At 46.3% G+C, this 23,003-nt stretch overlaps 1 protein-coding gene across 1 annotated transcript; it reads right to left on the reverse strand.

The window, feature by feature from the left end:
• Positions 1-10,088: 10,088 nt before the first annotated feature.
• LOC145876346 (E3 ubiquitin/ISG15 ligase TRIM25-like) lies at positions 10,089-22,534 on the reverse strand. Its single transcript, XM_082972136.1, has 6 exons — positions 21,779-22,534; positions 21,251-21,346; positions 13,011-13,244; positions 11,864-12,023; positions 11,679-11,738; positions 10,089-11,447 (listed from the first exon to the last, which is right to left on the reverse strand). Exons 1-6 carry the CDS (start codon positions 22,373-22,375, stop codon positions 10,939-10,941), a joined length of 1,656 nt encoding a protein of 551 aa, XP_082828262.1. The 5' UTR covers positions 22,376-22,534; the 3' UTR covers positions 10,089-10,938.
• Between the last annotated feature and the right edge of the window lie 469 nt (positions 22,535-23,003).

Raw genomic sequence — 23,003 nt, forward strand, 5'->3', positions numbered from 1 at the left:
ATCATTTTCGCAGTATCCTCAAAACCGTGTCTTTTTGACACAACTGCTGACAGCTACAGGGACATAAACACAAAAAATGCTGCTTGGAGACAAGTGTCCACGATAGTAGGATTGCCAGGTCAGTTTAGTAGTGAGCACGTGCTAGATGTGGCTAGTTAGCTAGCTAGCTAACCTAGCTTGCTAACCTAGCCAATGAGGTGTGTGTGTGTGGGTGTGTGTGAAAGAAATAGTCAAATAAATTATGCTAGTTACTACCCCTGATAACTTTACCAAATAATCATGTTTGAAAGAGTGAGTGTGTATGTCATAAATAGTCCTAGAAATGGTAGATACTACTGTACCCCTGATAATTTGGTCAGATAACCGTGTGTGTGTCTATGTGTACAGTAGGTGACATATCCATGATAGCTATCTAATAACTATAGTTATGCTAGGTAATGGTTTGGCTTATCATGTCTATGTAGAAGAAGACTGGAGGAGGAAGTGGAGAGGACTCAGGGACAGGTATCAGAGAGAGAGAAGGACAGAGAAAGAGAAGAAGAGGTCTGGGTCAGCAGCTTCAGGCCAGCAGCCTTGGTGCTTCTGCCACATTCTTTCTTTTCTGGATCCATTTATTGTGCCTTGGGCAACGAGTGGCAATTTTACAGCCAGACCCTCTACTACATCATCCACAAGTGTTGTCCCCACCGGTGCATCAAGACCCTCAATGTCACCTACAACTGCGACCATCGCCTCCACCGCTGCAGCGAGATCCTCTACAATGTCTACATCATCCACAAGTATGACCACCATCGGTGCAGCGAGATCCTCTACAATGTCTACATCATCCACAAGTATCACCACCATCGGTGCTGCGAGATCCTCTACAATGTCTACATCATCCACAAGTATGACCACCATCGGTGCTGCGAGATCCTCTACAATGTCTACATCATCCACAAGTATCACCACCATCGGTGCTGCGAGATCCTCTACAATGTCTACATCATCCACAAGTATGACCACCATCGGTGCTGCGAGATCCTCTACAATGTCTACATCATCCACGAGTATGACCACCATCGGTGCAGCGAGACCCCTCTACAATGTCTACATCATCCACAAGTATGACCACCATCGGTGCTGCGAGATCCTCTACAATGTCTACATCATCCACAAGTATCACCACCATCGGTGCAGCCATGGAAGACGATGAAATGGAGGAAGCACCTCTGGATCTAGGACCACCTGAGATTATTATGAACCTCACGGAAGTGACCACTGAGGACCTCGTTGAACAGGATGTGGCCGTGGAGACAAACAGAGAGAGAAACGAAGAGGAACAACGTCACACCAGGCGTCATCAAAGGTTCCAGATCCACTCAACTCATTTCAGCAGAGGCTCCTCCAAGCCGTCGAGAGGGATGCAGCCCAACCTGATGCTCACAGGAAGGAGGATGAAGAGATCCTCTTTGCCATGAGCCTGGTGCCACAACCCTGAAGAGGCTGCCTCAGCAAAGAAAAGCAGCAGTCAAAGTTAAAATGGATCAGCTGCTTTTCCAAGCCGAGTTCAATGGTACGTTTTTTTTCTTCTCCACATCACAGGTAGTGTCATAAGTGTTGCCACAGTGAAGTAGGTCATTCTTTACAGTATACTCATGTAGGCTAATTGGTATTTCAGATCAAAGTATTAATATGAGGCAAATGTACAGCTGTTGTTTCTAGGTTAGAAAATATCCCTAAACAACAGTTTACTGTCTAAATATTTTCCTGTCATATTCATCTTTATCTCTGAAATACAAATTCCATGAGTAAACAGCAAGTATTACCAACTTTACTGCACTGTTCCAATATTTATGCCTCTAACTACACTATACAAGCAGTATTTAATTAACATAAATCTCACCTTTTATGGTTTTCTATTATGTTAAGCTTGTATGTGTTGTTTTCTCTTCCCTTCCAGAGATGGAGTCCATTTAGCCGAGCAGCTCACAGGAAGGACAGGAAGAGGAGAGGAGTTGTCTGGTTGTTGTTCCCTTCCAGAGATGGAGTCCATTTAGCCGAGCAGCTCACAGGAAGGACAGGAAGAGGAGAGGAGTTGTCTGGTTGTTGTTCCCTTCCAGAGATGGAGTCCATTTAGCCGAGCAGCTCACAGGAAGGACAGGAAGAGGAGAGGAGTTGTCTGGTTGTTGTTCCCTTCCAGAGATGGAGTCCATTTAGCCGAGCAGCTCACAGGAAGGACAGGAAGAGGAGAGGAGTTGTCTGGTTGTTGTTCTTCACCTCCCTCATTGTACCTTTCTTTTCACACACGTCTGTTCCGTTTAAATTCAGTCAATTCATAGTCATTAGTTTATAAAGTCTCGGGATAGCATTCATTATTAGTGTTACATAGATTTCTGAATTGACAGAATTGAAACTCAAACACTGAAGAATTCACAGATGCTCTTTTTAAAATGTTTACACGCACACACACCTCTTTCAATAGTTGTATTTTTTTTAAAACATTTTTTACACTTACCGGTCATGTCCTTTCCTGTACTTGAATACTTATTAAATTATGTTTTCATAGTCAGTTGTTTATTAATATCTCATTTAGACTTAATCTGCTCATTTCTTCCCTACACCTTTGCAGATCTAAGACAAGATGAAAGTAAAAACACATTCTCTTCCTAATTCATTCTTTTCCCACCTGTATTTTGTCAGGCCAGTGAACATGGTGTTAAACTGTACTATTTGTATGGACCCTAGGTTACCCTTTCCCTTAGTTATCATACTAACTGTATGTCCTATAACCTTAATTAGTGCTCCTGCTCACCTGATGTACCATGCCAGGTGTGTATAATACTGACGTTAATGAGAGAGGGAAGGGGTTTTAAGGTGTGGTCCTGCTCACCTGATGTACCATGCCAGGTGTGTATAATACTGACGTTAATGAGAGAGGGAAGGGGTTTTAAGGTGTGGTCCTGCTCACCTGATGTACCATGCCAGGTGTGTATAATACTGACGTTAATGAGAGAGGGAAGGGGTTAAGGTGTGGTCCTGCTCACCTGATGTACCATGCCAGGTGTGTATAATACTGACGTTAATGAGAGAGGGAAGGGGTTAAGGTGTGGTCCTGCTCACCTGATGTACCATGCCAGGTGTGTATAATACTGACGTTAATGAGAGAGGGAAGGGTTAAGGTGTGGTCCTGCTCACCTGATGTACCATGCCAGGTGTGTATAATACTGATGTTAATGAGAGAGGGAAGGGGTTAAGGTGTGGTCCTGCTCACCTGATGTACCATGCCAGGTGTGTATAATACTGACGTTAATGAGAGAGGGAAGGGTTAAGGTGTGGTCCTGCTCACCTGATGTACCATGCCAGGTGTGTATAATACTGATGTTAATGAGAGAGGGAAGGGTTAAGGTGTGGTCCTGCTCACCTGATGTACCATGCCAGGTGTGTATAATACTGACGTTAATGAGAGAGGGAAGGGGTTAAGGTGTGGTCCTGCTCACCTGATGTACCATGCCAGGTGTGTATAATACTGACGTTAATGAGAGAGGGAAGGGTTAAGGTGTGGTCCTGCTCACCTGATGTACCATGCCAGGTGTGTATAATACTGACGTTAATGAGAGAGGGAAGGGTTAAGGTGTGGTCCTGCTCAGCTGATGTACCATGCCAGGTGTGTATAATACTGACGTTAATGAGAGAGGGAAGGGTTAAGGTGTGGTCCTGCTCACCTGATGTACCATGCCAGGTGTGTATAATACTGACGTTAATGAGAGAGGGAAGGGGTTAAGGTGTGGTCCTGCTCACCTGATGTACCATGCCAGGTGTGTATAATACTGACGTTAATGAGAGAGGGAAGAGGTTAAGGTGTGGTCCTGCTCACCTGATGTACCATGCCAGGTGTGTATAATACTGACGTTAATGAGAGAGGGAAGGGGTTTTAAGGTGTGGTCCTGCTCACCTGATGTACCATGCCAGGTGTGTATAATACTGACGTTAATGAGAGAGGGAAGGGGTTAAGGTGTGGTCCTGCTCACCTGATGTACCATGCCAGATGTGTATAATACTGACGTTAATGAGAGAGGGAAGGGGTTAAGGTGTGGTCCTGCTCACCTGATGTACCATGCCAGGTGTGTATAATACTGACGTTAATGAGAGAGGGAAGGGTTAAGGTGTGGTCCTGCTCACCTGATGTACCATGCCAGGTGTGTATAATACTGACGTTAATGAGAGAGGGAAGGGGTTTTAAGGTGTGGTCCTGCTCACCTGATGTACCATGCCAGGTGTGTATAATACTGACGTTAATGAGAGAGGGAAGGGTTAAGGTGTGGTCCTGCTCACCTGATGTACCATGCCAGGTGTGTATAATACTGACGTTAATGAGAGAGGGAAGGGGTTAAGGTGTGGTCCTGCTCACCTGATGTACCATGCCAGGTGTGTATAATACTGACGTTAATGAGAGAGGGAAGGGGTTAAGGTGTGGTCCTGCTCACCTGATGTACCATGCCAGGTGTGTATAATACTGACGTTAATGAGAGAGGGAAGGGTTAAGGTGTGCTCCTGCTCACCTGATGTACCATGCCAGGTGTGTATAATACTGACGTTAATGAGAGAGGGAAGGGGTTTTAAGGTGTGGTCCTGCTCACCTGATGTACCATGCCAGGTGTGTATAATACTGACGTTAATGAGAGAGGGAAGGGGTTAAGGTGTGGTCCTGCTCACCTGATGTACCATGCCAGGTGTGTATAATACTGACGTTAATGAGAGAGGGAAGGGGTTAAGGTGTGGTCCTGCTCACCTGATGTACCATGCCAGGTGTGTATAATACTGACGTTAATGAGAGAGGGAAGGGTTAAGGTGTGGTCCTGCTCACCTGATGTACCATGCCAGGTGTGTATAATACTGACGTTAATGAGAGAGGGAAGGGGTTTTAAGGTGTGGTCCTGCTCACCTGATGTACCATGCCAGGTGTGTATAATACTGATGTTAATGAGAGAGGGAAGGGGTTAAGGTGTGGTCCTGCTCACCTGATGTACCATGCCAGGTGTGTATAATACTGACGTTAATGAGAGAGGGAAGGGGTTAAGGTGTGGTCCTGCTCACCTGATGTACCATGCCAGGTGTGTATAATACTGACGTTAATGAGAGAGGGAAGGGTTAAGGTGTGGTCCTGCTCACCTGATGTACCATGCCAGGTGTGTATAATACTGACGTTAATGAGAGAGGGAAGGGGTTAAGGTGTGGTCCTGCTCACCTGATGTACCATGCCAGGTGTGTATAATACTGACGTTAATGAGAGAGGGAAGGGGTTTTAAGGTGTGGTCCTGCTCACCTGATGTACCATGCCAGGTGTGTATAATACTGACGTTAATGAGAGAGGGAAGGGGTTAAGGTGTGGTCCTGCTCACCTGATGTACCATGCCAGGTGTGTATAATACTGACGTTAATGAGAGAGGGAAGGGGTTAAGGTGTGGTCCTGCTCACCTGATGTACCATGCCAGGTGTGTATAATACTGACGTTAATGAGAGAGGGAAGGGTTAAGGTGTGGTCCTGCTCACCTGATGTACCATGCCAGGTGTGTATAATACTGACGTTAATGAGAGAGGGAAGGGTTAAGGTGTGGTCCTGCTCACCTGATGTACCATGCCAGGTGTGTATAATACTGACGTTAATGAGAGAGGGAAGAGGTTAAGGTGTGGTCCTGCTCACCTGATGTACCATGCCAGGTGTGTATAATACTGACGTTAATGAGAGAGGGAAGGGTTAAGGTGTGGTCCTGCTCACCTGATGTACCATGCCAGGTGTGTATAATACTGACGTTAATGAGAGAGGGAAGGGGTTAAGGTGTGGTCCTGCTCACCTGATGTACCATGCCAGGTGTGTATAATACTGACGTTAATGAGAGAGGGAAGGGGTTAAGGTGTGGTCCTGCTCACCTGATGTACCATGCCAGGTGTGTATAATACTGACGTTAATGAGAGAGGGAAGGGGTTAACCTGTTGGGTCTAGGGGGCAGCATTTGCACGTCTGGATAAAAAAAATGTACCCGATTTAATCTGGTTACTAATCCTACCCAGTAACTAGAATATGCATATACTTATTATATATGGATAGAAAACACTCTAAAGTTTCCAAAACTGTTTGAATGGTGTCTGTGAGTATAACAGAACTCATTTGGCAGGCAAAACCCTGAGACATTTTCTGACAGGAAGTGGATACCTGATGTGTTGTATTGACTTTAAAGCTATCCCATTGAAAAACACAGGGGTTTAGGAATATTTTGGCACTTCCTATTGCTTCCACTAGATGTCACCAGCCTTTACAAAGTGTTTTGAGTCTTCTGGAGGGAGATCTGACCGAACAAGAGCCATGGAACGGTGATGTCCCATTAGACACCTGGCGCGCTACTTCATGTTGGGTACCCTCGTTCCAATACGTTATAAAAGGCTATGCATTCGTCCACCTTGAATATTATTCATGTTCTGGTTAAAAAAGGCCCTAATGATTTATGCTATACAACGTTTGACATGTTTGAACGAACGGAAATATATTTTTTCCCCTCGTTCATGACGAGAAGTCCGGCTGGCTTACATCATGTGCTAACGAGACGGAGATTTTTGGACATAAATGATGAGCTTTTTTGAACAAAACTACATTCGTTATGGACCTGTGATACCTGGAAGTGACATCTGATGAAGAGAATCAAAGGTAATGGATTATTTACATAGTATTTTCGATTTTAGATCTCCCCAACATGACGTCTAGTCTGTATCGCAACGCGTATTTTTCTGGGCACAGTGCTCAGATTATTGCAAAGTGTGATTTCCCAGTAAGGTTATTTTTAAATCTGGCAAGTTGATTGCGTTCAAAAGATGTAAATCTATAATTCTTTAAATGACAATATAATATTTTACCAATGTTTTCTAATTTTAATTATTTAATTTCTGACGCTGACTTGACTGCCGGTTATTGGAGGGAAACGATTTCCTCAACATCAATGCCATAGTAAAACGCTGTTTTTGTATATAAATATGAACTTGATAGAACTAAAAATGCATGCATTGTCTAACATAATGTCCTAGGAGTGTCATCTGATGGAGATTGTAAAAGGTTAGTGTATCATTTTAGCTGGTTTTATGGTTTTGGTGACCCTGTCTTTGACTTGACAAAACATTACACACAACTCTTGTAAATGTACTGTCCTAACATACTCTAAATTTATGCTTTCGCCGTAAAACCTTTTTGAAATCGTAAAACGTGGTTAGATTAAGGAGATGTTTATCTTTCAAATGGTGTAACATAGTTGTATTTTTGAAAAATTTGAATTTTGACATTTATTTGGATTCAAATTTGCCGCTCTTGAAATGCACCTGCTGTTGATGGAGTGCACCACAGGTGGCACGCTAGCGTCCCACCTAGCCCCAAGAGGTTAAGGTGTGGTCCTGCTCACCTGATGTACCATGCCAGGTGTGTATAATACTGACGTTAATGAGAGAGGGAAGGGGTTAAGGTGTGGTCCTGCTCACCTGATGTACCATGCCAGGTGTGTATAATACTGACGTTAATGAGAGAGGGAAGGGGTTTTAAGGTGTGGTCCTGCTCACCTGATGTACCATGCCAGGTGTGTATAATACTGACGTTAATGAGAGAGGGAAGGGGTTAAGGTGTGGTCCTGCTCACCTGATGTACCATGCCAGGTGTGTATAATACTGACGTTAATGAGAGAGGGAAGGGGTTAAGGTGTGGTCCTGCTCACCTGATGTACCATGCCAGGTGTGTATAATACTGACGTTAATGAGAGAGGGAAGGGGTTAAGGTGTGGTCCTGCTCACCTGATGTACCATGCCAGGTGTGTATAATACTGACGTTAATGAGAGAGGGAAGGGGTTTTAAGGTGTGGTCCTGCTCACCTGATGTACCATGCCAGGTGTGTATAATACTGATGTTAATGAGAGAGGGAAGGGTTAAGGTGTGGTCCTGCTCACCTGATGTACCATGCCAGGTGTGTATAATACTGACGTTAATGAGAGAGGGAAGGGTTAAGGTGTGGTCCTGCTCACCTGATGTACCATGCCAGGTGTGTATAATACTGACGTTAATGAGAGAGGGAAGGGGTTTTAAGGTGTGGTCCTGCTCACCTGATGTACCATGCCAGGTGTGTATAATACTGACGTTAATGAGAGAGGGAAGGGGTTTTAAGGTGTGGTCCTGCTCACCTGATGTACCATGCCAGGTGTGTATAATACTGACGTTAATGAGAGAGGGAAGGGGTTAAGGTGTGGTCCTGCTCACCTGATGTACCATGCCAGGTGTGTATAATACTGACGTTAATGAGAGAGGGAAGGGGTTAAGGTGTGGTCCTGCTCACCTGATGTACCATGCCAGGTGTGTATAATACTGATGTTAATGAGAGAGGGAAGGGGTTAAGGTGTGGTCCTGCTCACCTGATGTACCATGCCAGGTGTGTATAATACTGACGTTAATGAGAGAGGGAAGGGGTTAAGGTGTGGTCCTGCTCACCTGATGTACCATGCCAGGTGTGTATAATACTGATGTTAATGAGAGAGGGAAGGGGTTAAGGTGTGGTCCTGCTCACCTGATGTACCATGCCAGGTGTGTATAATACTGACGTTAATGAGAGAGGGAAGGGGTTAAGGTGTGGTCCTGCTCACCTGATGTACCATGCCAGGTGTGTATAATACTGATGTTAATGAGAGAGGGAAGGGGTTTTAAGGTGTGGTCCTGCTCACCTGATGTACCATGCCAGGTGTGTATAATACTGACGTTAATGAGAGAGGGAAGGGGTTTTAAGGTGTGGTCTTTACTCCCAAATGTCACTTAAATATAGCTTCCAAATGAAGAGAGACAATGATACATAAAGTCATCTGGGGAAAAAATTATATTTTATGGACAACGGTGGATGGTTCTTAAAATAACCTTTGTGTTATTGGGCTCTTCAAAGAGCTGTTTCCCTCCACGGCAAACTGCCATGGAACTTCACCTGCTGGCGATGAGAAGTAGGTGGTCAGCTTCTCCCTCACCTGGAGTGCCTGTCTGGGGGCGTTGTTGGCACCTGCCCTGGTGACATCAGGTAGGTGACCATTTGGCGTGCCCATCTCCATCCGGAGCGGCTCCTGGAATGACCTCTGCAGGTAGTTGTGGAGAACATGTGGCCTTCACGCAGACATCGACATTTGAGGGGCTGAGACCAAGCACTCTTCGATACATTCTCCACCGGGCTGCCAGAATCCCAAAGGTGCATTCAACAACTAACCTTGCCCTGGACAGTCGTTTGTTAAAGATCCTTACAGGCTTTGGCAATGGCAGCTGGCGTCCAGCGTAGGGCCTCATGAGGTTGGGTCTTAAAGGGAAGGCCTCGTCGCCGACGACGACGTGAGGAACAGGTCCCAGGTCTTCAGCCCCAGGGAGTGATGCAGGTGGTGGAATCTCCAGGGTGCCATCCTGAAGTGCCTGGCCAAAGGCAGAGTCCCGGAGGGTCCCGCCATCACTTCCCATAAGCACCAACATCGACAACACGGAAACAGTAGAGGCCATCTACTACAGCCAAGAGTACAACTTCATATGTACCCTTGTACACATTGTACAATTTACAATGTGACCCAGTTCAACGGGTCTGAACAGAACTGGGGGATGTCAGACATGAAGATGTCTAAACACAACTGGAATATCATTAGTTTGTGATTCATTGTTAATGGATTTTCAATCAGGAACACAGAGGAACAACCTGACAACATAACAATGTGTGGGTGGGTGGAGATCTAATATTGTTTTGTGACAAACACTAAAGCATGATATTCTAATAAATCTACACCCTATTCCCTACGTAGAACACTACTTTAGACCTGGTCAGAAGCACCGTAGTGCACTACGTAGGGAATAGGGAACCATTTGGAACAGAGACAGTAATTCCCCTGAATATCTTTCTCTTCCTCATCTGGTTTGTTGAACAGCCCTTCACTCCTCCCCTCTTCCTCTTCCTCCCTTCCCATTCTATTCTATCAGCCACACCACTAGCTCACCTCCACACAATCCATTTACAAGTTAAAGACACACCTTGGAATAAATAACAAAGGAAAACTATTACTAGATGAAGTTTAGTGTTGGATTTTTTATTTCCCATCACCATAAATCATATTTAATCACTGAACAGTAGCAGACCTAACTTCATCTGTTCCTGACTCTGGATAGTGGATTAAAAAGACCATCAATCTCCAATGATATTAAAGTACTATTCTGAACATTACTGATATACTGGACCCTACTACAGTTTAACCAGCTCAGCTATAGACTACACCAGCGTGACTAGTATCTATGCTGACCCTACTACAGTTTAACCAGCTCAGCTATAGACTACACCAGCATGACTAGTATCTATGTGGACCCTACTACAGTTTAACCAGCTCAGCTATAGACTACACCAGCATGACTAGTATCTATGTGGACCCTACTACAGTTTAACCAGCTCAGATATAGACTACACCAGCATGACTAGTATCTATGTGGACCCTACTACAGTTTAACCAGCTCAGCTATAGACTACACCAGCATGACTAGTATCTATGTGGACCCTACTACAGTTTAACCAGCTCAGCTATAGACTACACCAGCATGACTAGTATCTATGTGGACCCTACTACAGTTTAACCAGCTCAGCTATAGACTACACCAGCATGACTAGTATCTATGTGGATCCTACTACAGTTTAACCAGCTCAGCTATAGACTACACCAGCATGACTAGTATCTATGTGGACCCTACTACAGTTTAACCAGCTCAGCTATAGACTACACCAGCATGACTAGTATCTATGTGGACCCTACTACAGTTTAACCAGCTCAGCTATAGACTACACCAGCATGACTAGTATCTATGTGGACCCTACTACAGTTTAACCAGCTCAGCTATAGACTACACCAGCATGACTAGTATCTATGTGGACCCTACTACAGTTTAACCAGCTCAGCAGTACCAGAGAGCATAAACCCAGGATAGAGGGGCTGAGTGAATGTGGTCTGGACTCTGTGGAGGAGGGTCATTGTGTCAGAGACACTGTAGAAGGACACAGTACCTGCCTTGTGATCCAGGTACACTCCTACTCTGGAGGACTGAGGGCCTGATACTTTAGTCACAACATTATTGTGGCTGAAATAATAATCACCTCTACAGCACAGTAAACTCCAGGACTTGTTATTGTATCCAAATCTATTATCTGTCCCTGTTCTGCTGATGTCTTTATATGAGACTGCTGTATAAACATTACCAGTCCACTCCACCTCCCAGTAACAGCGTCCAGACAGACCCTCTCTACACAGAACCTGGTACCGGTTGGTGAATCTGTCTGGATGGTCAGGATATGGTTGGACTTGGTCTGTACAGGTCACCTTTCTGTTCCCTTCAGACAGAGAGAGGCGTGTGTATGCTGTGTTTGGGTCCAGTGTGAGCTGACAGGAATCTGGGAGAAGAGCAGAGACCAATGAGGGGAGTCAGAACAATAAGTTAAGTCAGATACTGTATCTACCCTGTCTTTGATTAGAGCACAGCAGAGATCAAATCAGAGAAATATGAGGAGTCAGATAGATACCCAGTCTTTGATTAGATCTACTATTGCTATATATTTCTAGAGGGATTGTTAGGAGTGGCAGTAAAAAGAGACTGTTAGTTACTTCACAATAAAGAGACTCACATTGTAACAACTGTTCTCTGGTCTTGGGCTCTGGAGGCAGAACAACCTCCACTATATTCACTACAGACACACAAACACATTGACAGAGAGAGGGAATGTTATCATCATACCATATTCCACATGTATATGACTAGTAGGGAACTTTCAATGGTCTAAAGTTGATGTTCTGATTGTTTTCAACACACCTGTAGTGGAGATCTTGGTCCATTCTCCTTTAAGGAAGTCTTCTAGTTTCTCTCTCAGTTCAGACACAGTCTTACTCACATCTCCAAAGTACTGAAGAGGACGGACAACGATGCTGGGTAAGTCTGAAGATACACTGATACTGGAGAGAGACTGATAACTCTGGAGAGAGAGAGACAGAGACAGAGAGAGAGACAGAGAGAGAGACAGAGAGAGACAGAGAGAGAGACAGAGAGAGAGACAGAGGAACAGAGGGACAGAGAGAGAGAGGAGGGACAGAGAGAGAGAGAGAGAGAGAGAGAGAGAGGGACAGAGAGAGAGACAGGGAGAGAGAGAGAGACAGAGACAGAGAGAGAGGGAGAGAGAGAGGGACAGAGAGAGAGACAGGGAGAGAGAGAGAGACAGAGACAGAGAGAGAGGGAGAGAGAGAGAGAGAGGGACAGAGGGACATAGAGAGAGACACCGAGAGAGACAGAGAGAGGGACACAGAGGGACACAGAGGGCCAGACAGAGAGAGGGACACAGAGAGAGGGACACAGAGAGAGGGGGGGACACAGACAGAGGGACAGGGGGACACAGACAGAGGGACAGGGGGACACAGACAGAGGGACAGGGGGACACAGACAGAGGGACAGGGGGACACAGAAAGCGGGACACAGAGAGAGGGACACAGAAAGACACAGAGAGACAGAGGGAAAGAGAGAGAGGAGGGACAGAGAGAGAGAGAGGAGGGACAGAGAGAGAGAGAGGAGGGACAGAGAGAGAGAGAGAGAGACAGAGAGAGACAGAGAGAGAGAGAGAGAGAGAGAGAGAGACAGAGAGAGAGAGAGGGACAGAGAGAGGGACAGAGGGAGAGAGAGAGAGAGGGACAGAGAGAGAGAGAGAGACAGAGAGAGAGAGGGAGACAGAGAGAGAGAGGGAGACAGAGAGAGAGAGGGAGACAGAGAGAGAGAGGGAGACAGAGAGAGAGAGGGACAGAGAGAGAGAGAGAGAGAGAGAGAGAGAGAGAGAGAGAGAGAGAGAGAGAGAGAGAGAGAGAGAGAGAGAGAGAGAGAGAGAGAGAGAGAGGGGAACAGACAGGACAACATAAGATGAATAGTTTCACATGAAGTTCATTTCATATCACATGTAACAAGACAGTTTAGTTACCTGGAGGAAATGGATGTGATCCTCTGTGTGTGAGAGCTGCTCCAGCTCAGTGCTTCTCTTCCTCAGCTCAGCTATCTCCTGCTTCAGTTGCTCCAGGACTCCTTCAGCTTCACTCACTTGATCCTTCTCTTGGGCTCTGATCAGCTCCTTCACCTCAGAGCTCCTTCTCTCAATGGAGCGGATCAGCTCAGTAAAGATCTGATCACTGTCCTCCACTGCTGCCTGTGCAGAGCGCTGTTAAGAGAGAGAGAGAGAGAGAGAGAGAGAGAGAGACAGAGAGAGAGACAGAGAGAGAGACAGAGAGAGAGAGGGACAGAGAGAGAGAGACAGAGACAGAGACAGAGAGAGAGAGGAAGGAGAGACAGAGAGAGAGAGGGACAGAGAGAGAGAGACAGAGACAGAGAGAGAGAGGAAGGAGAGAGAGAGAGAGAGAGGGACAGAGAGACAGAGAGACAGAGAGAGAGACAAGAGAGAGAGAGAGAGAGAGAGAGAGAGAGAGAGAGAGACAGAGTGAGTGAGAGAGAGGGACAGAGAGAGAGAGAGGGACAGAGAGAGAGAGAGGGACAGAGTGAGAGAGACTTGTCATCCTCATTACACTAACACCCCCCCCTCCTAAAAACACATTGCGTGCCACCACAACCTCCACACCATCACATTATACATTCCCCAACACCACAGTACAATACACCATCCAGCACCACATTCCAACCGTACAGACAGCCCCTCCTCTCCAGCCGTACAGACAGCCCCTCCTCTCCAGCCATACAGACAGCCCCTCCTCTCCAGCCATACAGACAGCCCCTCCTCTCCAGCCGTACAGACAGCCCCTCCTCTCCAGCCCCTCCTCTCCAGCCATACAGACAGCCCCTCCTCTCCAGCCGTACAGACAGCCCCTCCTCTCCAGCCCCTCCTCTCCAGCCGTACAGACAGCCCCTCCTCTCTAGCCGTACAGACAGCCCCTCCTCTCCAGCCATACAGACAGCCCCTCCTCTCCAGCCCCTCCTCTCCAGCCGTACAGACAGCCCCTCCTCTCTAGCCGTACAGACAGCCCCTCCTCTCCAGCCCCTCCTCTCCAGCCGTACAGACAGCCCTTCCTCTCCAGCCCTCCTCTCCAGCCCCTCCTCTCCAGCCGTACAGACAGCCCCTCCTCTCCAGCCCCTCCTCTCCAGCCGTACAGACAGCCCCTCCTCTCCAGCCGTACAGACAGCCCCTCCTCTCCAGCCGTACAGACAGCCCCTCCTCTCCAGCCGTACAGACAGCCTCTCCTCTCCAGCCCCTCCTCTCCAGCCGTACAGACAGCCCCTCCTCTCCAGCCGTACAGACAGCCCCTCCTCTCCAGCCGTACAGACAGCCCCTCCTCTCCAGCCCCTCCTCTCCAGCCGTACAGACAGCCTCTCCTCTCCAGCCCCTCCTCTCCAGCCGTACAGACAGCCCCTCCTCTCCAGCCGTACAGACAGCCCCTCCTCTCCAGCCGTACAGACAGCCCCTCCTCTCCAGCCGTACAGACAGCCCCTCCTCTCCAGCCGTACAGACAGCCCTTCCTCTCCAGCCCCTCCTCTCCAGCCGTACAGACAGCCCTTCCTCTCCAGCCCCTCCTCTCCAGCCGTACAGACAGCCCTTCCTCTCCAGCCCCTCCTCTCCAGCCGTACAGACAGCCCCTCCTCTCCAGCCGTACAGACAGCCCCTCCTCTCCAGCCGTACAGACAGCCCCTCCTCTCCAGCCGTACAGACAGCCCTTCCTCTCCAGCCCCTCCTCTCCAGCCGTACAGACAGCCCTTCCTCTCCAGCCCCTCCTCTCCAGCCGTACAGACAGCCCCCCTGAGCCCCCATACCTCCTGAAACATCTCCACACTGTGATCATTTTGGAAAACTCAAACTCAACCCTAAGGTGTCAACAGTACTGTACAAACAGAAATGTGCATCCTGTAGCTCTAACTCTAAAAAGTTCTGGACATTGTAAAGTCCTTGGAGAATAAGAGCACCTCCTCCCAGCTGCCCACTGCTCTGAGGATAGGAAACTCTGTCACCACTGATAAACCCACTATAATGGAGAATTTCAATAAGCATTTCTCCATGGCTGGCCATGCTTTCCACCTGGCTACCCCAACTCTGGTCAACAGCTCTGCACCCCCCACAGCAACTTGCCCAAACCTCCCCAGCTTCTCCTTCACCCAAATCCAGATAGCTGATGTTCTGAAAGAGCTGCAAAACCTGGACCCCTACAAATCAGCTGGACTAGACAACCTGGACCCCTACAAATCAGCTGGACTAGACAACCTGGACCCCTACAACTCAGCTGGACTAGACAACCTGGACCCCTACAACTCAGTTGGACTAGACAACCTGGACCCCTACAACTCAGCTGGACTAGACAACCTGGACCCCTACAACTCAGCTGGACTAGACAACCTGGACCCTACAAATCAGCTGGACTAGACAACCTGGACCCCTACAAATCAGCTGGACTAGACAACCTGGACCCCTACAACTCAGCTGGACTAGACAACCTGGACCCCTACAACTCAGCTGGACTAGACAACCTGGACCCCTACAACTCAGCTGGACTAGACAATCTGGACCCCTACAACTCAGCTGGACTAGACAACCTGGACCCCTACAACTCAGCTGGACTAGACAACCTGGACCCCTACAAATCAGCTGGACTAGACAACCTGGACCCCTACAACTCAGCTGGACTAGACAACCTGGACCCCTACAACTCAGCTGGACTAGACAATCTGGACCCCTACAAATCAGCTGGACTAGACAACCTGGACCCCTACAAATCAGCTGGACTAGATAACCTGGACCCCTACAACTCAGCTGGACTAGACAACCTGGACCCCTACAACTCAGCTGGACTAGATAACCTGGACCCCTACAACTCAGCTGGACTAGACAACCTGGACCCCTACAACTCAGCTGGACTAGACAACCTGGACCCCTACAACTCAGCTGGACTAGACAACCTGGACCCCTACAAATCAGCTGGACTAGACAACCTGGACCCCTACAAATCAGCTGGACTAGACAACCTGGACCCCTACAAATCAGCTGGACTAGACAATCTGGACCCCTACAACTCAGCTGGACTAGACAATCTGGACCCCTACAACTCAGCTGGACTAGACAACCTGGACCCCTACAAATCAGCTGGACTAGACAATCTGGACCCCTACAAATCAGCTGGACTAGACAATCTGGACCCTCTCTTTCTAAACATATCACCACCATTGTTGCAACCCCTATTACTAGTCTGTTCAACCTCTCTTTCGTATCGTCTGAGATCTCCAAACATTGGAAAGGTGCCGCGGTCATCCCCCTCTTCAAAGGGGGTGACACTCTAGACCCAAACTGTTATAGACCTATATCTATCCTACCCTGCCTTTCTAAGGTCTTCAAAAGCAAATTTAACAAACAGCTTACCGACCATTTCCAATCCCACCGTACCTTCTCTGCTATGCAATCTGGTTTCAGAGCTGGTCATGGGTGCACCTCAGCCACGCTTCATCTTGGCCAGGTCGCAGTTGTAAATGAGAACTTGTTCTCAACTGGCCTACCTGGTTAAATAAAGGACTTGTTCTCAACTGGCCTACCTGGTTAAATAAAGGACTTGTTCTCAACTGGCCTACCTGGTTAAATAAAGGACTTGTTCTCAACTAGCCTACCTGGTTAAATAAAGGACTTGTTCTCTACTAGCCCACCTGGTTAAATAAAGGACTTGTTCTCAACTGGCCCACCTGGTTAAATAAAGGACTTGTTCTCAACTGGCCCACCTGGTTAAATAAAGGACTTGTTCTCAACTGGCCCACCTGGTTAAATAAAGGACTTGTTCTCAACTGGCCCACCTGGTTAAATAAAGGTTTCATTAAAAAGTCTGGCAATAACTTAACTTTTCATTATTTAGACAGACTCTAAATAATAAATATAATAAAATAACAAAAAAACAGTTAAATGCTAAGTACTATACATAGGTTTTATTTAAAAAATAACAATAGAACCTATTTAGTACTATAATGGTATTTACTAACATAATATTATTACTAAAATAGTTTCTAAAGGGGTTCTAGGCTACCCTACCCTAGAATTAGGGTTCAGGATAAAACAGGTTATACGTAGGGTTAGAGTTTCTGTACAGCACTTTGTGACATCTGCTGATGTAAAAAGGTCTTTATAAATACATTAGATTGATTGTTAGGTTCAGGGTATTTAAAGAGATAAACTGTATGGGTTTATATCTCTCTTGCTCCTCCCTGTGGTCTTCTGTGGGAACTACATACCTCATTCACCACACTTGATAGGCTCATAATCTGAGGTAGCAACTGAGTCAGAGCTACAAATCAATGATCTCCACCTATCCATTAGGTTTACAACTCAGTGAACCTGCGCAGCATTCTCTCTATTTGATGTCTACGAACCAACAGATTTCAACACATATCAAATTACCAGTTACCATTATTAGTAGCTGTAACCTAGTTAATAATAAGTTACCTGAGGTAAACCTACAAGGATAGTTAATAAGTTACCTGAGGTAAACCTACAAGGTTAACGCGGGCTGGAAGAGAATTACTTCAAAACCACAGCAAACAGCTGGGACATATAGTAATATTATATATATATAATATTATATCACTGGGCTCCTCTGTGCTAACAAACCCTGTGTACCACCCCTCCCCTGTTTAACCTTGAATTTCGTTCAGAAAAACACTTCCACATTTAGCAAAACGAACCAACTCTTTACGGATCTGTTCGGTGGTAATAAACGGAGGCAGATTAGACACCACTACTCTTGTCGAAATCAGCACCAACACAACCCCTCACATAAATCATACTGGTAACTAGCCGGACAACAAGACTCACCTTTTACATTACCACAACCACCGCCTTGTTCATTCTGGATACAGAGTGTATATGTTCCTCTCCCACCTGTTCACCGACCAGGATCAATAATTCCTCCACACCATTCTCCACAACGCACCTGAAGAGACAGCGTTTCTTCTCCACTCGGTTGAGGACATCAAACTACCCTACTCCCTCCTCAACTCTAACCGATAAACAGCGGAAACCAATAAACAAACCCTCCCACCATGACAAAATACATTTGGAAAATAGGCAAAAGAATAGCTGCACTCTTTACGAACGACAAAACCTCACGTTACCAACTTCTTCTTCTTCTATGGTATAATGGCGGTCCTCAAACCAACGTTAAAGGAGCATGGCGCCTCCTACTGTGCTGGAGTGTGTTCAATCACGGTTTACACCATTTCTAAATCCTCCTACCTAACTCAGTACTTCTGAGAAAATAAAAAAGATCCCTACTAACTTCTAATAGACCCTCCCCCATCCCCCAAATCCCTTCCAAACCCCCATCCAACCCCGTCCAACCTCAATGACCCTACACTTCAATCTTTCCCTCTCTTCAACATCCTTACAACAATATAACAACACATGCTCCACCGTTTCATTGACAATACCCTCCAGACACAAACCATTCACATGCTGCCAACCAGATGAAACGACCAGTTCGATGTACAATGTCCTAAACACAATCGAGGAAACACCACCTCTTCCTTCCTAATCTGACCTATGAACCTTGTTCCACCGACCTTTCATTGGAGGGCATATAAATGCCGTCCCTTGTGCTCAGAGTCCCATCTCTTCTGCCACACATCTATCAAAATGTCTCTGATCTCACATTTGTCCTCACCTCTACCCAGTGGAACATTAATATATATTATATCGTGTTTTAAAGTTATTTTAGCTAACTAGTCTACAATTTCATTCCATTCCACACATGAATGTGCTGGGACCCAGCAGAATCTCACTACTAGACCCATTCTCTCAATTCTCCATAATAACATTAATACCTCCAATAGTAGGTCACTCCTAATAGATTTACCAGATGATAAACTATTCAATACAGACAGAGAATCTGAGGATACTATAATTCTAACAGGCTGTACGTCCTCCACCCACTGGAGGACAACTATTATCACCAACAGTTCAACTGAGTACACTGACAGTTCATCTGTTAGTCTTCTACATATCTGCACATCACATTCAGGAAGGTAAACACCTGCTTCTGTGGGCCCACTATCTGGGCCCTTGGATCCATCTGTGAAAAGAGGTAAAAAAGCATAACAACTTCTACCAATGTAATTGTCAACCAGTTTCCCTTTATCACTGACTTCTGACCCAATCTTTCCTTTTGTCTACCAAGGTTAGATCAACAACAGGATCTGGGAGTAACCATGGAGGAACATCCCCTATCACCACAGAAAAGGGCCAACCTCCAACTCCCTGAAACTACTCTCATCAGCAAGCTTTCCAACTGTCCAACCAAAACCACTGCCTTGTCTACTAGTATATTCCCAACAGTCATCTAGAACAGTAGCAGTGGGATGCTCAACCTCACAGCCTTTCAACCCAATAAGCTAATGACAATTTATTACGTCGTATATCCAAAGGCATCTCACCTGCCTCAACTGGACTATAATATAAATCCATGATATTATGGGATACAAAATGGGAAAAGGGGAAATTATGATAATACTAAAAAACACCCTTCCAACTAACCCTACACTCATTAAAACCCACTACCCCATTCCACTACTTTGACCCTATCTGCTCCTGCACCAGGCCAACTAACCCTACACTCATTAAAACCCACTACCCCATTCCACTACTTTGACCCTATCTGCTCCTGCACCAGGCCAACTAACCCTACACTCATTAAAACCCACTACCCCATTGCACTACTTTGACCCTATCTGCTCCTGCACCAGGCCAACTAACCCTACACTCATTAAAACCCACTACCCCCATTCCACTACTTTGACCATATCTGCTCCTGCACCAGGCCAACTAACCCTACACTCATTAAAACCCACTACCCCATTCCACTACTTTGACCCTATCTGCTCCTGCACCATGCCAACTAACCCTACACTCATTAAAACCCACTACCCCATTCCACTACTTTGACCCTATCTGCTCCTGCACCAGGCCAACTAACCCTACACTCATTAAAACCCACTACCCCATTCCACTACTTTGACCCTATCTGCTCCTGCACCATGCCAACTAACCCTACACTCATTAAAACCCACTACCCCATTCCACTACTTTGACCCTATCTGCTCCTGCACCAGGTCAACTAACCTACACTCATTAAAACCCACTACCCCATTCCACTACTTTGACCCTATCTGCTCCTGCACCAGGCCAACTAACCCTACACTCATTAAAACCCACTACCCACATTCCACTACTTTGACCCTATCTGCTCCTGCACCAGGCCAACTAACCCTACACTCATTAAAACCCACTACCCCCATTCCACTACTTTGACCCTATCTGCTCCTGCACCAGGCCAACTAACCCTACACTCATTAAAACCCACTACCCCCATTCCACTACTTTGACCCTATCTGCTCCTGCACCAGGCCAACTAACCCTACACTCATTAAAACCCACTACCCCATTCCACTACTTTGACCCTATCTGCTCCTGCACCAGGCCAACTAACCCTACACTCATTAAAACCCACTACCCCCATTCCACTACTTTGACCCTATCTGCTCCTGCACCAGGCCAACTAACCCTACACTCATTAAAACCCACTACCCCATTCCACTACTTTGACCCTATCTGCTCCTGCACCAGGCCAACTAACCCTACACTCATTAAAACCCACTACCCCATTCCACTACTTTGACCCTATCTGCTCCTGCACCAGGCCAACTAACCCTACACTCATTAAAACCCACTACCCCATTCCACTACTTTGACCCTATCTGCTCCTGCACCAGGCCAACGACCTGGGAGGACGGGACACCACCACTCAACACACCCTGGAACTCTTCTGAAGTCAAATCTAGTATGACCAAATACTTCTCTGCAGCTGCCACCAAAACATATTTTTTTTCAGTGATTTACATTCCATTTCTGCGGTACAGTTGATAACCATTTGCTATGAACACTAAGAAGCCAACCTTACTGAAGCATATATCACTGGTTGGCCCATCCCTCTGTGCTGTCACAGATCTACTACTCACAGGGATCCTCTCAGGATCCTTCAGCCTTGACCCATCCTCCTCTACTTTCTTCACTGCCTCAGCAGTGACAACCTGTTCCCAACAGTGGGGTCAGTGGGATTGGATAGGGGCCCCTCTACCTCTCTCTCTCTGACTGGAGGAGACAGGTGAAATGGTGTGTCTCCTCTGGTCAACAATACTCACCTTGAAAGACTCCACAGCCTGTTGGAGCTCCTTCAGCTCCTTCTCTCTCTCCTGGAATCTCTGCTGGACCTTCTGCTGACTCATCCCCAGCTGCCTCTGTGGAGAATCACTCTTCAATGAGCTATCAAGCTTTATTAGTCCAGTAGATCAATAGTATAGTAATGTGACATAGGGCCCATAGAGAGGAAGGTCTAAAAAATGGATGGTCCATTTACTAAATGATATTTATTTGTTGCTATGTGAATGATTATAGTTTTTATGGTAGGACTACATGTATCAACAGGTTGAGACTGAACTTTGGACTCATAAAAGGCCATTCAGAATGATAATAGTGTTTGACATTATAAAATGGTGATACATCTGGAGAATCTGGGTTAACATATCTATATACTCAAGGTTTGTGTTCATATTTGTTCTGCTGAGGATCTATTTCATTTCAATGATCTCATATTCAAACAGCCTTAGTTCCTACTGTATCTTTAATTCTTTGTTTATCAGACAGTCACCAACAAGTTGTTCTGGTCTTACCTGTTTCTCAGTCCTCTCTGCTGCAGCTGACACTGTATCATGGCCTTTATGCTCATCCACTGTACACAGATAACAGATACACTGCTGATCGGTACGACAGTAAACCTCCAGCAGTTTGTCATGATGAGAGCAGATCTTCTCCTGTAGTTGTGCGGTGGCTTTGACCATCTTGTGCTTCTTGAAAGCTGGAGATTCGTAGTGAGGTTGGAGGTGAGTCTCACAGTAAGAGGCCAGACACGCCAGACAGGACATGAGGGCTTTCTGCTTTCTGGTCCCAGTGCAGACATCACACGCCACATCTCTAGGTCCAGCATAGCACAGAGCAGGAGGGGGAGCAGCCTGGAGTCCTGTCTTCTTCAGTTTCTCCACCAGCTCAGCCAACATGTTATTTTTCCTCAGCGTCGGCCTTGGAGTGAAGGTCTCTCTGCACTGAGGACAGCTATAGACCCCTTTCAGAACATCCTGATCCCAGCAGCCGTCAATACAGCTCCTACAGTAACTGTGTCCACAGGGGATGGCGACTGGTTCCTTCAGTAGATCCAGACAGACAGAACAACAGAACTGGTCCTGGTCCAGCAGAACTCCCTGTTGAGCCATTTGGACGGTTGTTCACTCTCACACAGACAGACGACACAGAGACTCAGATCAGTTTCGTTTCCTCAGAAGAGAGTTTGTGAAGGGGGATGGACTTCCTGGTTCTGCCAGAGGGGTGGGGTTAGAGGGAGGGAGGGGTTAGAGGAATGCAGGAAGAGAGAGAGGAACTGCAAGCAACATCAAGAGGGAGACAAATAGTTTTGTTCCAATGTTAGGGCCCTTAACATGAAACAAATGACATAATGAATCTTAAAATGTGAGTTGTTAGAATATATGAAGGGTAACAGTTTTCTATGAAGTACGTATGTATCATTATTTTAATCACCTTTATAATGCCTTATAAATCAATAAGTCCTGAGGAGGTGTGATATATGGTTATTATACAGTACCACGGCTAAGGGCTGTTCTTAGACAAGACACAACACGGATTGAGAATTATCTAACACTTTCAACAATACAATCACATTTTATTTTTTTGGTTTCATACACATATTTATCAGATGTTATTGTGGGTGAAGTGAAATGCTTGTGTTCCTAGTTCCAACAGTGCAGTAATATCTAACAATGCTTGTGTTCCTAGTTCCAACAGTGCAGTAATATCTAACAATGCTTGTGTTCCCAGCTCCAACAG

Source organism: Salmo salar, unplaced genomic scaffold (assembly GCF_965601325.2).
Source record: "Salmo salar unplaced genomic scaffold, fSalSal1 ptg000578l, whole genome shotgun sequence".
In the NCBI taxonomy this organism is placed as follows: Eukaryota; Metazoa; Chordata; class Actinopteri; order Salmoniformes; family Salmonidae; genus Salmo; species Salmo salar.

What these genes read in the sequence shown, in the direction of transcription:
- LOC145876346 (XM_082972136.1), bottom strand. Translation starts at nt 22,375, where the DNA reads ATGGCTCAACAGGGAGTTCTGCTGGACCAGGACCAGTTCTGTTGTTCT. An exon ending in GACCAAGATCTCCACTACAG is followed by an intron (nt 11,739 to 11,863) that starts GTGTGTTGAAAA and finishes GTGTGTCTGTAG; the next exon opens with TGAATATAGTGGAGGTTGTT. An exon ending in CAGAGAACAGTTGTTACAAT is followed by an intron (nt 11,448 to 11,678) that starts GTGAGTCTCTTT and finishes CTCTTCTCCCAG; the next exon opens with ATTCCTGTCAGCTCACACTG.